At 45.8% G+C, this 20,935-nt stretch overlaps 1 protein-coding gene across 2 annotated transcripts in view; it reads left to right on the top strand.

Moving 5' to 3' along the window:
* The window catches only part of METTL5 (methyltransferase 5, N6-adenosine), a 500,731-nt gene that overhangs the window by 228,092 nt on the left and 251,704 nt on the right, over positions 1-20,935 (top strand). For both annotated transcript variants that reach the window (XM_069616174.1, XM_069616175.1), the window contains one exon: positions 20,515-20,699. In XM_069616174.1, the coding sequence (XP_069472275.1) occupies positions 20,515-20,699 (185 nt within the window). The remainder of the gene's footprint in view (positions 1-20,514; positions 20,700-20,935) is intronic.

Below are 20,935 nucleotides of genomic sequence, written 5' to 3'. Positions count from 1 at the left end.
CTGGGGAGTTCTGTGAGCAGTCTGCACTTCCTTCAGCTTGCCCAGCGATCACGTTCCCCGGCTTTCAAAATTCCAACATTTGTGCTGTGTGCCTATATTTCCTTATACTGCTTCTCCTTTGTCCTGTATGTTCGGAATCATGATTCACATTTCATCCTGCCTCGTTGTCGTGCACGTTCCCAATCTCTCAATCGGGGCTCTGGTTGTTTCTGTGATCTCTTGGCGGTAGGGGGATAGACGCTTCCAGATATGCCATGGCTTCTGCTGGATTGTGTGATCAACCACTACTTGAACTCTGTATTGAACCCGAGGGTAGACAGATCGGATGGGAAGATGGATAGACCGGCCCCTGCAGGCAAAGCGTTACAGACCTTGCTGGGTGACTTTGGTTTGGAGGATGCATGGAGAGTGAGGCACCCCCAGGAAAGGCAATATTCACATTATTCCGCCCCACAGCAGTTATCCACGAGGATGGATTATGTCTTCACATCACCTGAAATTATAGCGAAGATCACACAAATAGAGTACAAGTCTAGGGTCCTTTCGGACCACTCGCCCCTGATTCTCACATGGCAATACTGCCCTCCGAGAGAGAGGATTCCGACATGGCGCCTACGAGCGGAAGCGTTGCAAGACCCCTTTTTTAGGGAGGACTTGCGGGCGGAGATTGTAAATTATTTTAAAACAAATACTGGGAGCGTGGATTCGGCGGGAACACTATGGGAGGCCTTTAAAGTTGTCATGAGGGGGGTAGCCGATACAGCAGAGAAAGCTAGAATTGACGCTTAGGCTAAGAGTGAGACCCCCAGAGTCACAATCAGGACTATAGAAAGAGAAGACGGTAGCATAGAGGACACCCAGGAGGGAGTTAATCGAGCGTTTGTGGATTATTATAAGGTATTATACGGAGACGACGGGGAGAGTAGTTGCGCTATGATGGAAGAAACGCTTGAGGACATGGGGTTGCCCAAGATAAGCGAGGAGGAGAGGGAGGAACTAGATACCCCGATTACCTTGGAAGAATTAGGGGAGGTGGTGAAGCAGCTGCCTACTAGTAAAACCCCAGGGATAGATGGACTCCCAAGTGAGTTTTACAAAGTATACATGGAAGATGTCCTCCCCCCACTGTTAGAGATGTTAAACGAAGCGTTCGAGACGGGACGCTTACCGGAGTCACTAAGAGAGGCTGTCATAATACCGCTCCCCAAACCTAATAAACCTGGGCACAGCTGCGGTTTCTATAGACCCTTGTCAATGCTGAATCAAGACAGCAAGATATTAACTGCTGTTTTAGCAAATAGACTGAAGAGGGTTATTGGCAAACTAATACACACGGATCAAACGGGCTATGTCCCACATAGAAATATTACCAATAATTATAGGCGTCTCCAGAGAATCATTGAGTGTGGCAGAGAAAGAGATGATGAAATGGCAATTGTGTCTTTGGATGCAATCAAGGCCTTTGACTCAGTTAAATGGCCATGGCTGCTTGCTGAAGTACTACGGGTTAGGGCCTGGATATGTAAGGTGGGCGAAAATATTATATAGCGAACCGCTGGCTAGAGTTAGGACAGGATCTGTGATATCGGAAAGGTGGCAGCTCAGCAGGGGTACTAGACAGGGATGTCCGTGGTCTCCAATGCTCTACATACTGGCCCTGGAACCTCTATCAATATATCTGAGACAGCAATATGACACCATAGGCATCAAGGTGAAAGGGGAGCGGCATCTGATCTCCCTATAGGCAGATGACATGCTACTGTACTTGCGATTCCCAGAAAAAAATCTCCAGTACATTCTAGAAGTGTTGAAGAGATACGCTGTGCTGTCCGGTATAGCAGTGAACCCCCAGAAGTCCAGCATGTTCCCATTAGGGGGGTACATGGGGATTCCAGCGGAGCGACTACCTGTATTGCAAGTACCATGGGCGGTGTTAGGGAGAATTCTTTGTTTAGGCTGAATTTCCTAACCTAGTGAGTCCCCCAGCAGCTTTGCTGGATTTTTGGGGTTTATTTTTTTCTCCTGCCAAGAGTGAGACTCTTTTACCCTCACTCTTGGGCATGATTTGAGTGTGTTTCTTTGAATCTAGATGTGTTTAATGGGCTATGGGGTCTTTTACTCCATAGGGCGTCATGTGTTTTTGTGATGTGTTTTTACACAGCACCCTCACTGCAGTAACACAGGGGTGTCCTAGTGACCCCCCAGTATAGACTCCATACCCTGGGACTGACTACTGTCTCACAGGGCATGTAAAGTCACCATTGACTTTACTAGTCTTAAATTCTGAACAGAACCAGTACAAACCATCATATTGTGGACGTACTGGCTGGGGCAATTCGATTGCCCCAGGGTCTGTTAGTCGAGGGGGCACGTCTCCGTCCCCCCTGATCGAGTTTTGGCTGGTGGCAGTGGATACTACTTTTTATATTCAACCGCAAATATTTTCCTATGGGATTTCCCATTGTTTTAGGCTACTACCTTTATTTAATTATTTATGGTAGCCTCGAACATACCGCCGGTTTATTTAATTAATATTAATTCTCCGGTTGGCATTTTTTGCCAAAACTTGATTCTAAAATGGCGTTTGTGTTCTCTTCTGTGACTCCAACCCAAGTCGAGCCCTTTGTTCCACTTTTTGGCAGGCTTTTCCACAGAAGCCCTCCAAAGTGGTGCCACTCTGTCTGGGGTACTTAGGAGGGGTGGAGGGGAATTTAGGCACCCTGGACTGAGTTGCCTAGGCAACTCAAGTCGCACTCCATCCTGATTGGCCCAAGTGGTGAGCCGGCCGGCTCACCGCTTAGCATGTTTGAGTGACAGCTAGGCTGAGTGAATGGGGGTTTTCTGCATAAAAGCAGGGCTTTGGGGACTGGAACTTCAGAAGTCGCCACAGGACCTAAGAATCCGACGAGGGAGAAGCTGAGCCGACCTGCCATGACACCACCACCGGTGGAGCCCTGCTGGACTGTCTCACCACTTTTTCCCAACGACAGAGGAGATCTCCCGCCGGAGAGTCTTCTTCCTTTGACTGGTGGGGATAACCAGTTTCACCGTCTTTTCGCCTTCCCGACGTACCTCGTGGCCGCCTTGCCTGTGCCAAGCACCCCGGCAACCGGGATACCACGTTTTACCACGACCGCGAAACAAAGGTACCACCTTTAACCAGAAAACTCCGCGGCTGGTTTCTGCCCTGGTAGTGCAACGACCTTCATCTTTCCTCCAAGTCGAGATCTTCTCTTCCCCTGGACGACGACGCAACTTGCACCCACTACCAGGAACAACTGCCACCGCTGGAGGATCCTTCCCACTTAAGGTACCATGTCCCGCCTGGCTTCCCTTGCTACTGACTGTATGGGGTAGATTTAGCCCCCGGCTTTCGAACCTGGGTTAGCCTGGGACACCCTGGCTAAACTTTCCTAAGCCTCTCTAAACTCTTTTTGAACCCTCTGCAAGACTTTCTAAGCCTAGTGTAACTGTGTGATCTTGGGCGCATTTGTGCTCTGCTCTCTCTAAGAGTGGGCCCAGCCTTTGGACTTTGGCTCGCCAGTGACTTTTGCTCTTCTGCCTTGCTAACAGTGTTCCTGAACCTTAGAGTGGTGTACCTTTCCATATTCTGTCTTTTTCCCTCCCTTTCTCACAAACTTATTGGAGTGCCATCTAGTTAAGTGCTTACCTCTGTATGAAAATAAGTGGTGTTTTACAGTGACTTATCTGATAAGGAAAAAGTGTGTTTAGAATATTTTACAATAAGACTGCTGGAGTGTATTCAACAGTGTGTTTTTTAATAAATAATTATATGCTTTGATACCAAAGCTCTGGTCAGTGTTGGCTTGTATTGTTGTATATGAGTGCCTATTGTGTATACTTTGCATACTGCCTAACTCTTCTTGAGGGAAGTCTGACTGCTCAGCCACAGCTACCACGTAAATCTGGGTGGTACAGACTGCTACCAAGTGGGTTTACTGCCAACACCTGTAGTCCTAAATCTTTTGCAGTGGTCCCTAAGGGAACTGCACAGGTTTCTGCCTAACAGGCGGTTAGCACATTTCGGTACCTGGGGATAGATATATACCACACCTTGGAGGAGGAGCATAGGTGCAACACAGAAGTAACCATTAAAAAAATTGAGAAGTGCATGCAATTTTGGCCAAAGCTACCCTTGGTGATGATGGGGCGGGGAGCAATGCTAAAGATGGTGGTTCAGCCAAGGCTCCTACACTACTTCTGGAACATACCGTACCTGATTCCTAAGAAGTTCTTCACCAAACTGAATAGCATGTGTAGGGACTTTTTGTGGCATGGCACGCGAAATAGAGTGGCATTATTGAAGCTACATGACAAAGGAGGGATTATGCTGCCCAACTATGAGGCGTACTACGTGGCAAGCCAGTTGCAATATGTCGCCAAATGGCTCTCTGACGAAGAAACCTCGGAATTCAGGCTGTTTGGGCGCGATTGTGCACCTTTTTATTTGAAAGAGATGATGTGGGTACCCAGGGCGGAAATGGTGGGACGCCCTAAAATTATGCTAATGGGGTGGAAGTTGTGGCGCAGGGCATGCCAGATGATGGAGAACCCGTCCCCATGCTCTCCGCAGATACCACTGGTTGCATTAATGGGGGCAGACGTGCAGCTACGAATGATACTCGGGAACCATTGGGAACCGGCTGGGGTGGCAACAATGGGTGATATTTGGCAGGAGGGCTCTAGCATTACTTTTGAGGGGCTGCGGGAAGAAACTGGGTTGCACGAGGGCCAGTATATTACGTATTATAGAATGGTACAGAGGATTAAGAGAACATGGCCTGAAACCGTGTTGGAGGAAGAATCAGATGCCACCATAGACATGATATACGACATAGTTGAAGGGGGCCATGAGATGTCCAGATTGTATGAAATGCTGATGTCTAAAGTGGGGAAGGAGGTCACGCAGTTGAGACTAGATTGGGAAACGGAAGTTGGAGCTCCGATGGATGACGGGATGTGGGAACGGGTGCAGGGGTATCATAAGAAGGTGTCTAGAAACGCGAGGCTGAAACAGATTCATCTGTATATAACGCATAGGGCATATATGACGCCTTGGAGGATATCGAGGTTCGAAAATGCAGGATGGCAAGCATGCCCCAAGTGCGATGAGGAGAACGCGGGCATGGTGCATATGTTCTGGTCATGCCCGATCATAGAACGTTTCTGGAGGGGAGTGAAAGGGAAACTGGAAAATAAAGGGGGTCAAGATTGTAGTGGGTACAGTGTGGGCCTGTCTGCTGGGGGGGTTCCCAAGACCATAGAAGCTCAGGCACGTGAGTATGTGCTTGCAAAAAGGAGAATTGCCATGGCATGGAAGACATGCCACGTGCCAAATGTGGAAGTGTGGTGGAGAGATTTGCAAAAATGGGTGGAAGCCGAAACCATGGTATGGCAAGAAGCGAGTAGCACAGGGGGAGGAGGGGAGGAGACGTAGTCCCTGATGGCCTGGAAATCACTGATAACCGAACTGTTTGGGTCAATAGGTGACCCGGTAGAGCCTGTAGAAGAGGAGACCATACCACAGGATGTGGAAACTGAAGGTTTAAAGCAATAGACTCGTAGTGGGGGGTGGGATAGGGGAAGTAGTGGCTAGAAGTTAAGAAAGTGTAATGAAACTGTTGGAACATGCACTGTTTGTTTTGTTTGTATTGTTTGGTTGTGTTTATAACTCAATAAAATGTTTTTTTTAAAAAGTGTGATCAACCACTATGCTGTATCCTAAGTTTAACCTGGAACATCAGAGCATATGGGATGCCCCTTGCTCTCAGCGCTCTTTTCACTTGGTCGTACAACCTCTGTTGTGTCTGGACACCCCCTGAGAAGTGCAGGTATATATGAACAGTACCGTATTCCTAGAGCAGTGTTCCCTTCTCTCTGGATAGTTTCAGAATAGTGTCAATGTCCCTGTGATTGAGCAGTCTTGCAATAATGGTACACAGTAGGGGGCCCGGTTTGGGATCTGAGCGAGGGTGCGGTGCGTGCGTTCGACCAGGAAATGTGTTGAAAATGATGCTGTCTCAAATAGGGTTTTGATGAGGTTCTCTACGAATGGTTCCATTGGTACCTTTCATGCCTTTTCTGGCATCCCCACAATGTGGATGTTGTTACGCCACAATCTTGATTCAAGGTCTTTGCATTTGCCACGAGTCTCCATTAATTCAGTTTTCAATTTTGCAATATCGTGGTCATGTTGGCCCATTCTGTCCTCCACTGCTCCAGTTCTGGTGTCAGCCTTGGTTATACGCCCACTCTCTTTATCTACTTTAGCCATCAGAGAGCTAATTGTTGCCACTATATCATCTAACTTAACATTCACTGACATGAATCCATTCTGCATTGCCAGCATCAGCTGGTCATCTATGGTTTCCATTGGTCTTGTATCAGCACTTCCGCTACTTTCCTGATCGGCCGGCGCGGTGGTATTTGCCGTGGTATTGTGTAAAAGTCCATTGGGCCTTGTTTCTTGTTAGTGCCCTTCGTCATATCGTGTCCCTGCTCTCCCCCGCTGGTATAGTGGGGTCGTTACTGATGGCTGTCTGATCCACTCGTATTAGTTACCCCCTTTTGTTAGCTGCCAGGTGTGTTCTAGTGTTAAGAAAGCTCTTTTCTTGCCACAGGTGTTATTGCCACGTATTAGCAGATTGTGTTTGATATACAGTATTGTCCAGCGACTTATGTTATGTTACGCTGCACAGCTTGATGTTCAGTACTTGCCGCGAGGTTCACTCTGCGATTTGGAAGCCTGCAGTTTAAAGGACAGACCTTCTGCCGGTCAGACTCTGTGTCTGTCGTGTTCTTGCCCCCCAAGTACTGTGTTAAGATGTAGTCCTTGTATTTTTTAATGTAGCACAGTAAAGGTTCAGGGATTTGGGACGCCGCGCAGGCCGTTATGCCCGTGCGTTTACGCCACAGGATTCACCTTCTACACTAGTCCGTAATCTTGTGGGCTGTGACATTGTGTCATCCCAGGGTTATTTCTAGTGTTGATGTACCCCGCTGGATCAAGCTGCTTTGCTGTCTCCTATATTTGGGGACCAAGCTTTGCCACAGAATCCTGAGTTTGAGTTGGCCAGTCTTTGTTTGTTTGTTTGTTTGTTTGTTTGTTTGTTTATTTATATAGCACTCCTCACTCAGAGATATCTCGGCGCATTTTACAAGAGGATTTAAATACAGGTTGCATAAAAGATAAATACATGTGCAATGGTTAAATTATTTGCATACATTATTCTTCTCACAAATATTAAACAAAGGATGTATACAATTGTAATTCTTTATTCATTAATAGTGTGTGCCGGGCCCGTAGGCATCCGGGCGCAAAGCAGGTTACAAAGTTACATATGACAGGATATCAGTATACTGAATAGATACAATGTGCAGGTATATACAGGTGGCATCAATGTACATCTATACAATAGATAGATATCTTAGTTACTGTTTCTTATTTAGGTGAAGCCTGCAGAGAGAAGTACCAGAAAACAGACCAGGGGGTCAACGGTCTAGGGAGTGCAGCCACTTCTTTACATTAGTCTTAAAGCAGAGGAAGGGAGATATGGCTCTTAATGAGTCAGGGATAGAGTTCCATAGTTGCGCAGCCAGGACTGGACAGCTAGCACCTCCTGTTTATTCTGAGACTGTTGGATTGTGGTACTCTGATAGGTCGTGTAGAGGTGTGTTAATATAGCCAATATATGTGGATACCAACAGAGACAGTCTGAGGAAGGTTTAAGAATCTTTGTCAAAGGGCCAATTCTTAGTGTTTATTCGAATACTAAAGAAGGAATGGTCAATTCTTAGAATTGTTGGCCGGGAATTCCATAGCATGGCGGCCATATCAGGGATTTTTTGTTTAGATTCAACCCTGGGGGAATAAGAAATGTTTGTGTTGAAAAAGATGATCGGGAGAGAGTATGGACGGTCCTGGGTCATAAAGTAGAACAAGCAAGGGAAAATGAATGGGAAGATCAAGGTGGTAGACATAATGAAGAGGCAGGGCAAGAAGGAGATCAAGGAGAAGAGGCGTTGAAAACCTGTCCCCGCCACAAGAGGCAGTGAGGAGGGATAGACCAAGAAATAGACCAGATTTAATGGTGGTAGTACAAAATCAGAAGAATACCAAAGGGGTAGAATACAAAATAGATATGCAGATGCCTCTTATACATAAAGGAGTATAGATAACAAACAGCAGGGGTACCTTTAGCACTAGGAGACCATAAGAGTTTACTGGTCACCATAGTTGGGGACCAGGCTGAGAACATATGGACAAGGGCTGGTTACTCTGGGATAAGTCTTGCAGATAATGAACATGATGGAGCAGTCTTTAATGATGTAAGGGAGAGTGTATGGCATGCCCCCCTGACTTACATTCTTTAATGTAAGCGCACAATGGGTGATGATGAGGACTCAGTTAGGATTATTCTTAAGTTAAAGGAAATGTGGAGAATTGAGAAAGGAGGGCAATGGCACCATTTGGTACAATTTTTCTATGTTATCATAAAGAGGGGATTACCAAAAGAGGTCCAGAAGGCGCTAGCTAAAATTGTGGGAATTGAAGTCAAAGGGTGGGCAGAGATACAAAGTATAATAGTCCACCATTGTAAGAGAATCAAGGAGCGGGACAGGGAGACAGCCCAGAAGCGGCAAACGAACGAGGCACAACTAGTGGAAAAGAAATTAAATAAGGTTGTCGTCCAAGCACCAGTGACACACCGGTTCAGGAAAAAAGGACAGGAGACAATCAACAAATTGTGAATGCCACAATTGCTGCACTATCGGGTGAAGGAGGACAGGGACAATGGGGTAGGGGAGGACAGTACCCCAACCCACAGTGGTAGTATAAAGGAGCACCAAGGGGAAGAGGAGGATTTCAAGGAGCAAGAGCAGGAGGCTTTGGGGGGATAGGGCCTCGGGGAGGAGGATTGGGAACATCACAGTGTTGGTATTGCGGCAGATGGGGGCATTTCACAAGGGAATGCAGACATAGGCCTGGGATGGGATTTAATTATGGACCATCACCTCCAGGGCAGGGATTGCAAGGGCCTCAAGGAATGGGACAACATCAATTTGGGCGAGGGGGGTCAAAATCGGTTCCATTATGGGGCTGACAGGCAAGGGCAATTTGGGCAACAACCAAAGTAGGGTGAGGGAACTGTTACGCTCACCTGATTCCTACTGGGGCGTCGATCTGGACTGGCCCGCTGTTGCTCCCACCAGAGTAACACGTAGAGCCGAGATGACAGACTGGACAGACCCACTTAGCTTTGTTTGTTGGACTCGTACGAATATATTTCTGCAATGGAGAAAGGGAATTAACCTCCCGTAATCTGAGTGTTAACCCACTCTCCTTGCCTGCCCACAGAACACTCCTGAAGTTCCCTCTTAATCTCACCTGAAGATTTGGAAAGATGAGCTCTCCATCCTGCGTCGAGCGCAGGGGCGCGTAGACGACCAGTTACTTCACTGGCGTGGAGGAATTGGTGAGGTCCAGTATTGACTCTAAGTCCAATTGTTCGTAAGAGTTCAAAAGTCTGATCTTCACTCTGCCAGATTCCTTGCAGGTTGCGGATTTAAACTACCAGAAGAGTTCCAAGTGGCAATTGGTAAGATCCTGGTAAGTCTATTGTGGTTCTCCCCTTTGGGGCCGGGGTACAGCGATGATGCAGAATTAACTGCGCCGACCCGAAATGAGGTGAGTACCCCCCTGTGGCAAATCAGGTAAGTCTTTGGGGTTAGGTTGTATTGTCCTTGTTTTTTCCCCTTAGGGGCCGGGGTGCGGCAATGATGCAGAATTGACTACGCCGACCCGAGATGAGGTGAGTACCCTCCTGTGATAAATCAGGTAAGTCTTTGGGGGTGGTTTGTATTGCCCTTGCTCACCTATCTGTTCTTGTCTCCCCCAGGTGTTGAAGAATGGCTTGGAGATGCTGGATTTGCGATGGAGTAAAGGAATGCAGCCCCGGTTGGTGAGTTCAGCGCGGCTCTGCGAGGTGCGTGGCAATGCACCTGAGAAGGCTTCTCTCTTCCAGATCGACGATGTGCTGGATCAAGGATTCAGGTAAGAGTTTTGTTCTGACCTCTTCTCCTTCTCCTTTTCTTGTTCCAGGTGTTCCAGGGCTGAAGCGGGCGTGGCTGAAGACTGGAGCTGCTGAAGACACGTTGAGCGTTACGCTGCAGCAAGCAGAATAACGCAAAGCACGTGGGGCTGTCCGGGTGTGGCTTAAATAGCCTTGGAAGAAGTCCCAGGTAAGTATTCTTCCACAGCCCCACCCGGGAGGAAAGGAGTCCCCGAGAGGAAAGGAGTCCCTGAGGTAAAGTAGTCCCTTTAAGCCTCATTTGGCTTGTGGCTTCGTGCAGCATGGTCTGCAACAGTTAAGATTTCTGTAATGAGCCTGGTGCCCATGGCGCCAGGACTGACTTTATTCTTATGAGCCTGGCGCCATAGGCGCCAGGACTGTAGCCAAAGAGCCCCTAACTGGGGTTTTTGGGCATGTTTCAAGTGGCATGATGCCTGCTTCCGGGGTTGCTGGGCCTGGTCTGGCTTTCCGGGGGCAGGCATTGTGACAGGAACACAGTTTAACAGGATGGCAGGGGGAACAGGCACCCCATTCCAAGGAGTTACAATGGCGGGGGCGGCCCTTTTTCATTCACCGGGACAAATACATATTCTGATTAGGACAGCCCACAAAGAGCACTCGCGTGTCCATTCCTATTGACAGCCGCACCCCCTGAAGAGGAGCCCTTGGTGGATGCGGAAATAGGAAACAAGGAATTTATATTTATGGTAGATTCAGTTGCAACTAAATCATGTATTATGGAGGGGGGGGGGACTGTCCAACATCAGGTAAACTTTTGACACGCAGGGATTCTCTAGGGCTGTTTCTATGGTTCCATACACTGAGGAGCTGGATATAAAAGTTGGAGGGAAGGTTAATACACGCCCCTGTTTTATATTCTGAGAGTTCCACTGTTAATTTGTTGGGTAAGGGATCTGCTTTATAAACTAAATATAACTATATCATTCACAGATCAAGGGGTAGTGTGTTCCACTCCAGTTATGTGTTTAGCTCGAGCAATGGTAATAATCAATGCAATGGCGGCAGTAGTCTGTGGGGTTCCTGTGGTCCCAGACATGTTTGCTTATGGTATCAAGGTATTAGTAAAAGCAGTGCCTCAAATTGTGACAAAATTTTGGCGAGTGCCCACAGATTTTATTTTCTGACCCATGGTGCCACCCGAGATGGTGGCAGAGACAATATTGTCATTAGATTTGCAAGGACTAGTAGTGTCGGACAAAAGAGTAGTCCTGATTGGAAAAGACCAGGGCGGGTGCGAGTGGCGCACAGTATTATGTATAGACCCGACAGTACAATTAAAGGAAATGACTGATGAGTTATTTGAGGACAGTGAGCAAAATGGGGAGATTATTTTGGAAATATGCATCCCCTGTGATATCATGGTACAGTATAGGAAGGTACAGTTGCCCCTGATGGCAGTGGTGATGCCGTCTTTATTTTTTGGGGAGGACATGCGAATTATGGACTGTTAATCCACATGATGTTGGGTTACTGAGAGATGGGACCGCATACAGATTACATTGAAGTCAGGTGCCTAGCACAATCATCCAGTATGTGGATGATCTGTTGGTATGTAGTGAAAATGAACATCAGTGCAGGAGGGATTTTGTTGCAATATTGCAATTGCTGGCTCACAAAGAGTACATGGCAGATAAAAAGAAGCTACAATACTGCCAACAGGAGATACTATACTTGGGATAACTCATTTTTGCAAACAAGAAAATATATTGCCAGATAGGGCAGCGGCAGTACGCACCACTCCTAGGTCCAGTACTGTCAAAGAAATGCAGCAGTTTTTGGGCTTAAGCAAATATTGTAGGGCATGGATCCTAGACTATGCAGTCTACACTTCAGCACTTAGCCCTCAAACACTGGAACACTCTGCCTCTCTCAATCAAAAAGGAGACAACACTCAAGGGCTTCAAACAATTGCTGAAAACCTCGCTATTTAATCAATATAATAATATAGCCATCTCAACTTGATGTAAATGTATCTTCACATGTATATATGCTTGTGTTATGAATATTTGTCCTATCTTCTATCTTTTGTATTGTTTGCCAGTTTTAATTGCTGATGTAATGTATGCATTACCAAGCTGTCTGTAACCTCGCCGTGATACCTAAGATCTGGGCGAGTAACACATGTAATTAAAAATAAATAATTAAATACACAAGGCAGCTGTTCCAAAGTGTCAGGGAAGGACAGAGGACTTAAAAGTAAATTGGAATGCACTGAAGAAATTACTAGACAATTTGAGGACTTAAAATAAGCTGTTTGCATGGTCCCTGTTTTAGCAACTCCGGATTATATACAGGAGTTTTATTTATTTTTCCACTCTGATGAACGGATCATGCATTGACGGAAGGAGACATACTATATGTTGATGGGTCATCAATAACCAGGTGACGGGACAGAGGCACACAGGCACGGTAAGGGGAGGTGGGGGTTAGAAATAGTGACCACCCCTGTAGAAAGCAAGACCACAGTTCCATTCACACCAGTGCCCATATTAGAACTTGACCATTATTACCTGTGGAACTGATCAGCCCCAGGTTTCAAGGTGCTTAGGAGGTGGTGGTCTGTACTCCTCTCGCCGTCCGTCTGAAGGAGTTAAAATATTGGGTGCATCTCTTGGATGTCCGAAGAGCACCTGAGACAAGGCAAAGCTAAGTAAGCAAATGGAGGCACATGCTTGATTTATTTATTTTCATTTTTTATTGTTCTTTATCTTTTTTCAATTTTTCAATTTTTGAAGGTTCAGAACCTAGTCAGCCCTGGTGGAAAAATGTTCTCCCTCTATTTCTCTCTTTCTCTCTTTCTTGATAACCTTTTTTCTCCTCTCCAGGAATAAGCAAGGATGCCTGACCAACGTGTTCAAACCTCTGTTATGTAGGGATAAGATTAAGATAAAAGTAATTTGTTCTAGGAATCATGTATTATATATTTTAAGTATTTTATTATTTTGTATGATACTGGTTGTGGTTGTTGGAATGGATGACCATGGGCCTCATTACGACCCAGGCGGTAAGTTACCGCCTGGGTCGTACCTTTACCACCATGGCGTAAACTATGTTTACGCCATGGTGGTTGGTGGACTTACCGCCCCATTCCGAGGTTGGCGGGGCGGTAAGTCCCCAATCCCCATTTACCCTTCCCCATTTTTGCCCCATAGGGCATAATGGGAGTGGGGAAGGCGTTCATTACGCCACCGTAAATTACGGTGGCGTAATTAACAACAAGGTCCCTTAGCGCCATGGATTTTAACACCTGCTAAAAGCAGGTGTTAAATCCTCCATGGCGCTAAGGGACCTCGGAATCAGGCGGTAAGGGTCGGCGCTGTTTACGCCGCCGTAAACCCCTTACCGCCTGGGTCGCAATGAGGCCCCATATGTCTGTTATATGGGGTGGCCATAAAAGGGTGGGAGGACAGTTGGAAAATAATGCTAATATGAATATTTAAAAAAAGAAAACATAAAATGGCTCACTTTTTGATGGCCACCCCTACAATTCTATTTAGACGAATGAAACGGGAACTACGAATGATGTATGATTTATATAAGGGGTTGGGTTTTGACGTCATTTCTTATATCGAGTACTCAGAATCCTCCAATAGCTGGTATTCTGATATGTGCACTGCAGGAAGGAATGTAATAAATGAAAGCTGTTACGTGTGTGCACTTATCCCACACGCATCAGGGGCTCCTAAGGTTTTAGTTCCGCATCCAGTGTCAATTACAGGGGCACAAAGCCTGGTACATCTTGCACTATGAAGGATAAAGGGCACATTCCAGGCACATAGAGTGCATTTGAGGATTGATCTAGCCCCAGCTCTATGCAATGGCAATACTAAATACTGCAAGTGTCTACAAGTACCATATTTTTCCTTGGGAGGCTACTCAAATGGCAACGACAAATGGCAGGGCACCACAGTAATGTACCCAGCAGATGAACTGATTGAGTACAGCAGAGAAGCAATAGCCCAAGTAGAGACTATGGGTGCACAAATATGGTCCCAATACATCACACAGCTGACATGGATTGCAACAATGGAGAAGCCAGTACGAATACATAGAGACATAGACTATGAACTTCGTTATGGCAATTCCTGTTGGTGCAAACACAGTGCACCCACACTTTTGTGATCCCCGATATGACGGTACGGCAGCGGTGATGAATTACTACTGGGTTTGTGTTCGACAAGCCTACTTCCACCTCCCCCCCTCATGGAGGGCCAAGCGTTCACAGGCCACCGTGTTCTCAGTGCTGCTAGTAATCCCGGAAGAACACCTGAAGGGAGAAGAAATGCCTGTCAAGGTACCAACTGCCACTCCAGCACCTAAAGAAGCAGAAAGAAACTTGCAAATCATACAAGAATTTGGTATGCTGAAAGAAAAAGGACAATTTCAACAGCGGGATAAAGAAGAGATCAAACTATGTCTCTGAGGACTCTTCCACACTGCTCAGAGGAATACCTGACTTTTTAGCTCAGCAGAGACTTTCTTTTCATCTTTTGTGGCTCCTGGGGTACAAGTAGCTGCTGCACTTTTGTGCCCCTGCAGGATGCTGAGAATGGGTCACTATCCCACGTCATCAAGGCGGTTCACAATCTAGGTGTTCAAATGAATAAAGAAGGTGGAGTTCAGAACACAGATTGGCTATCGCTTGCCTTTGATTGGGCTGGAGGCAACAGTAAAAATACTGGTTCCTGTTATCATATTCGTCTTGGTCCTCTTCGGCACGTGCCAATTGGGTCACCGATTTTGTATTAATATAGTCCCTAATAGTTCAAAGATGATGGTATCAATTGGGGGGATCTAAAACAAGTTGCCATACAGTAAACAGAGAAACTCAAACTAATATTTCTGGGGTTGTAGATATGTTGGATGGGGATGAGTTTGTTACTGTAGAAGTAACGAAAGGGGGGAATGTTGGGGAGGAGCTAGCGCCTTCCTTGATTCCCAAGCGCTTTAGAATTAGGCTGGACTATTTTTTTAGGCACTACAAGAGACCGGGGGAGGAGGGGCATCAAAAGAAGGCAGTTATTATAAGGTGCAAATTACTATAAGCTGAATAAATTGGTAAATGTTAAATTCTATTTAGTTTTAAAATCTCAAAGCACGATAGAGAGCAGCAGGCTCTCTGCCAAAAGGAATGTGACCTGCGCTAAAAATGGATCAGAGAGGATGCAGTGTTGTGTCACTGAGGCTAGCTCTAGCAGAGCACACAAAGTAACTCAGCAGCTGTTTGCTGTCTGTCAAACACCCATGTATGCTAAAATGGGATTGTACATGCTTGATGCACGACATGCAGGATTATGGAAAACAAGGTTTTAAGGGGAATTACTGGACTAGATAAAAATGATTATAATGAGTGAAGTGTGGAGAGAATGATGGGAAAATGTTTATATATAAATGTTCATAATGTAGCTACATTATGAAAAACAGGAGCTACGGTGTATTCTTGCATAGGCTAGCAGTATGTTAAGTAGTATGTCCTAAACGAAAATCCGACCATGAAGAGAGGAAGACTGGAGCATCCTTTGTAGGGAAGGACAGTTTTGGATTGCACCATGCCCATATCCAGTGACCAAGTTAACAGTATATGAGCTCCGGTCTGGAGGAGCTGGGGAACGGCTGAGGGACAGAACAAACCGTTCAGGAGCAGAGTTCTTTGCCCCATCCTCATTTCCGTACAAATTAAATGTGTTATCCTTGCCAGGTAGACTCTTGGCCTTAATTCCATAGAGGATTGAACTTTAATCTGGTGTGAGCGTGATTAGGGGTACCCATATAATTAAGGGGTACCGCTGTAATTAGGGCCTACCTTTCACTCCTTTGCTGCGTGGTGTTTAAACCAAAATGGCCTCAGGGATTTGCCGCCTCCGACAATCACTGTGCCCGCACCTGGTCGCTGCATGCTATTACCGGCTGTATTGCGGCATATGCTCCCCTCTTCTCGACCGGAGGGTGGACCGCTGCCGTCGCTGTTGCTCCTGCAGGCCAACCATGGTTCCAGCACTCCATCAATGGCGGCCACCGGAGGAGGGCCAGGGGGAATGCCCGGATCAGGCTTGGAGCTTTATAATGTTGAGTGCGTTCTTACTGGGCTCCCCTGTGGCTACTCCAGTCGGGTCGGTGTAGTCTCTGCCTGTAGCCGCCTCATCACGACCACACTACCGCTCCACGCAGCAATCAGGCAGTCATCTCATATGCCTGGTCTCAATTGGCTTGCCCGCTCATCGGTACAACCGTACTGGGGGCTACCACCGTTCCACAGGCAGAGCAGGATTTTTATACATTAGGGATAATGCTGGGGCCGGAGCAACGCTTAGGTCGCCATTCCATCTTGCCGCTCAACAGCGCCCCAAGCGACTTATCATTTTAATCTTCCTTTGAATATTTACGAAGATGATTGTCAACTCAAACTCTACCTAATCTCCAGGTTGACAAACATTTCAGCTTGCCTGTCAGCCATTAAAACTGAATGATGGAGAATTGCTTGTTTCTTAGCCCAGGTAAAACAAATCTCCTGCTGTGCTGCCCTGCCTAAACTTCGGTCATCACTAGACTGGCATTCCCTGGGCCTAACCCACCCCATCCTTGCCAGTACATGAAGTTGAAATCCTGGGAACCCTTTTCATCCAATACCTTTCTATGTCCCAACAAAACAAATCACAGCAGTAGGCAGCAGAGGACATTTCCCACTCCAGTGCTAGGCATGAATTCCAAAATACAAATAGTTCAGGCTCCAGTATTCCCAAAGCTTGACTACAGTAGTAGTATGTACATGGTCCTCCAGAAGGCAGAGGTCTCCAAATTGCAAGCAATTAAAAATGGAGCAGCTCAAATGATTTTTGTTCTTGGGAAATTCGACCACATTACCAAAGTATTCAAGAAGCTCCATTAGCTATCCAGACAGTGTAGAGTCGACTTTAGGTTCTATGTACCATGAGAAAATCTGTATGGAATACAGAATCCACCTTTGTATCAACTATGTAAAAGAAAACCAGATATATCAGTGCACAGGTACTGCCAATAACACTCAGCCCTCCAATATGCAGACTGAAGGAAAAGGAAGGAAAAGACTGGCAGTTTCTGTCCAAGAACTTTGAAACTCGCCACCTCCCCTTGCCCCGGACTTCAGATTTGAATCCTACCACCAAAATTTCGGGATGATCGCTTTAAAAACACTTCTTTTCAGGAAGGCATCCCCACAGGAAGAGACACATACCATGGACTTTGAGTAACCCGTTTCTTCCCTTCACTTATCCTGATAATCATGCACACTCCTTCCCCATTATTATCTGTTAAATATTGTTTCATTGTGATGGGGGAATGTGATATACAGAGGAGTTTTAATTTCTTGGTTCTTCTATTGTACCATTGTTCCATTACTTCCAACCCTGCATGTTTGGATTCTTGAGAGGTCAACTTAACTTTTGCTTCCTCCTCAAGCTCCCCAACCCCTTTACATAATCAGCTCTGAAGTGTGCTATATACATATGGCACATTATAGAACACCAAATAAATACGATTTAAAAAAATGCTACTTGATGGTGGACTCCATAGTGAGAGTTAATTGCAGATTGGGTAATATTTGTCTCTTCTCTGTCTGTCCTTATTTTCAGTTTAAGTTCAGTTTGTTGACGTCTGTCCAGCCTTACATCTGTTCTAGACGTCCCCAGTTTAATTTTCTGTAGTATTCCCATTAACACTGTTTTGGATGGTGTGGTGAAGTTCCCTCTTTAACCCATGGAACCAACCGAGGAGTAGTTCAAGGGGCCGGGGGCTGCCCTTAGCTAGTGGATGCTTGATCTGGATGTATACAGTAGATCGCAAACCACCCCAACTGGGCCCATGCAACCATGCAGGGGGTAGTTGCAGGCACTCTCACATCTCTGCAGAGACAGGAGGAAAAGTGGGATGGCCAGCCCCGAAGAGATACCCCTCTCTGTAAGGTTGACCCACTTAAAGAGCCATTGCAGCTACCTAGCCAGACCCCAACATAAAAAGGAAAGCCTTTCACTTCAAGGAAACTAAGTTGCTACATTTCAAAGACTCTCACAAGCAAAGAAACCAATTTTTCTATTCATCCCTAATGCGGCTGGATTTTCTTTTTACTGTGAATCACACTCACGCACTCTTGGGAAGCTCCGCGGATACCAACTTGTGGACAGACGAATTGAAACTGACTTATATGCGAGCAAAGGAAAGTAAATGCATTCTCCTCTCCCGCTCTTGTGAACATTACAGGAGTTACAGAACAGCAACGTTCCCAGAGCAAAGTTGTTTTAAATCTACCAGACTTCACAGGTGTTCCAGAGGGTTTTTCTGGCATGTAATATACACAATAAGAAAGCAGTTGTTATTAACACATTTTCAAGTCAGAGGAATTTAGACCCTCTAAATATCTAGAGCAACTCCAAAATCATGGAAGGGCTTAATTTAAACTTAGGCCAACTCCCTTGCAGCCCCATCTGACCCATTGAACCTTATACAATCACAGAACAGCCCAACTCACAGAACCTAAGTGCAGCCATTGTCCATTAGCACCACCCAGGGGAGGGGAGACCACGCTATAAAGTGCCAATTCAAGCTGGTAGTGAATGGCTTTTGAGAATGAGCTGGGCAAGATTTCCGGAGGAGGTTGGCAAGTGAGAGACATTTTGAGAGGAGAGTTTGAGGTGAGAGCTGGAGATTGTTGGGAGAGTAAGTTGAGACTGGAATAGAAGGTGTTCACATATGAGAGGTAGTGGCTTTGAGGTTGGAGGGGGAGTGAAGAGGAGTTAGACATCTGGAGAAAGACCCTGGGGGGTGGAAGCAAAGTTGCCTGATGTGGGCGGGGCATGGCAGTAGGAGAAATATCAACCTATGAACCTCTATGGAGGTGGATGGAAAATGTCAGGGGTGAGAGAGTCCCATTAAACCTGAGGAGGTTGGAGGAGGACAGGTCACCCATATAGAGACAATCAAGAGGAAGTTTTTTTGTGGACCAGTTCTCTCCAGGGCAGATATCAAAAGCGGTTGAAGGTACAAGACGGTGCAACCTCACTAAGGGGCAGCGAGCTTACATCGAGGACCATCAAGCGAGAAGGGCTCAGGGAAAGAGGAGGCTAAAGCGACGAGGTGTTCAAGTACAGCTGAGCCCCAAGGCCATATGGGTGACCCTGGGAGAGCAACGCCATCTAGAAGAGGATCCAACGATACTTCGTACTGCTGGAGGAGACCTACAGACTACCAGGCCAGGACATGGTTCAGACTGTATACACGCCGGACAAAGATAAAGAGGGTTCATGAAACCTGGAAACCTGAAAACCTGCAACACAGACAAGGACAAACTACTGGATAGCCGGAGTATTGGCCAAGAAATGCCCTACCTTTGGAAGAAACACTTTCTTTTTTGTCACACCTTATTGTAGTGCAATCCTGACCTTTGGTGTATTTTTGTAAAAAAAAAAAAAAAAAAAAAACTTTTCTCAAACAAAGCATATTCTTGTGTCAGCCTCAGAGAACACTGTGAATGGGGAGTATCCCCTTCAGTATCTGATCTTTAGTTATATGTATTGTGTTTTAATAATGTGCCAACCACAGGTAAGGATGCTTCATAGCGCCCCAATGCAAAGGGGAGGGGAGTCAGGATATCCAAACCCCAGCAGGCTCACAGAACATTCTAACCTGTAAAATGCAAGGGAAAGGAGAGAAGCACTAGAATAGTATAGTAAATAAGCAGATAGACAAAATCCTAAGTGCACAAACAAATATTGGTTACTTTAAAATTGCATAAAAATACAATACCACTGTAAGGATAAAAGGATAGGGAAGAGCTAGGTTGGAAGAGAACTGAATGCGGTGCAGGGACAGGTGAGTCGGGGTGGATATATCTAGGTAGACACTGCGATATTGTGTATATATTCAGTAGTTCATTCTAAAGGTTTTCTTGAAGAGGAAGGTATTCAGTCCTTTTCAGAAGTGGAGGTGGTTATCCACTTCTCTGATGGCAGCTGGTAAATTGTTCCAAAGGCAAGATCGTGCAGTTCAAATGCTTTTGGCATCAAGTCTATTCCTATTCCTAAAAGAAGCAACCGCTAGTGTTCTAGAAGATGAGGACCTCAAGTGTCTTGCGGCCGTGTATTTTTTTTTTAACTTTCAGCCACAGATACAGCAGACCATTAGGGTCTGTGAATGTGGCGGAGGATCTTTGACAGATGCCTTGGACCGAAGGACGCACTTGCACAGTCTGTGTGGATTCTCTTCTAGCCTGGAGGTCTGTCACACTGTCAATGTGTCCCTCAATTGTCATTCTAATTAGGAGGCCGTTTCTTCAGATATATCTGCTTGTATCCATGCTCTTGATCTGTCTACTGCCTTTCATTTTAGCTTGAATAGATTTGTAATTTGTTTATTTTTCCTCTCTTTGCAGGATGTGTTTGGGGATTGACATAGATGATGACGCACTGGAAATATTTAAAACAAATGCTGATGAGTTTGAGCTGTCTAATATTGACTTAATTCAGTTTGATGTGTGCTCTTTACCACCTGATAAAATGGTGAACATTGTCGACACAGTCATCATGAATCCACCATTTGGAACAAAGCACAATCAAGGTTAGTTGGTTCTGCCTTTTGGGACAAAACAGAATACAGGTAAGTATTTACTGATTGACCATAATTTGAGGTGCTTTGCAGATTTGGAAATCATATCATGAAGCAATTGAACTTGACAAGAATGTGATGCATTGATGATGCAATGCATGCATTCTTTACTTAGTCCATCTACTTGACCTCAATAGTTGTGGTTAATGTTCCTCTGTCACAAACCAAAAGCGTAGTGTCTCTACACT

The sequence above is a fragment of the Ambystoma mexicanum genome, chromosome 9 (genome assembly GCF_040938575.1).
Source record: "Ambystoma mexicanum isolate Mex_15411 chromosome 9, UKY_AmexF1_1, whole genome shotgun sequence".
In the NCBI taxonomy this organism is placed as follows: domain Eukaryota; kingdom Metazoa; phylum Chordata; class Amphibia; order Caudata; family Ambystomatidae; genus Ambystoma; species Ambystoma mexicanum.
Note: the sequence above shows the minus strand (reverse complement) of the source record. Positions and strands in the feature narration are given on the sequence as shown.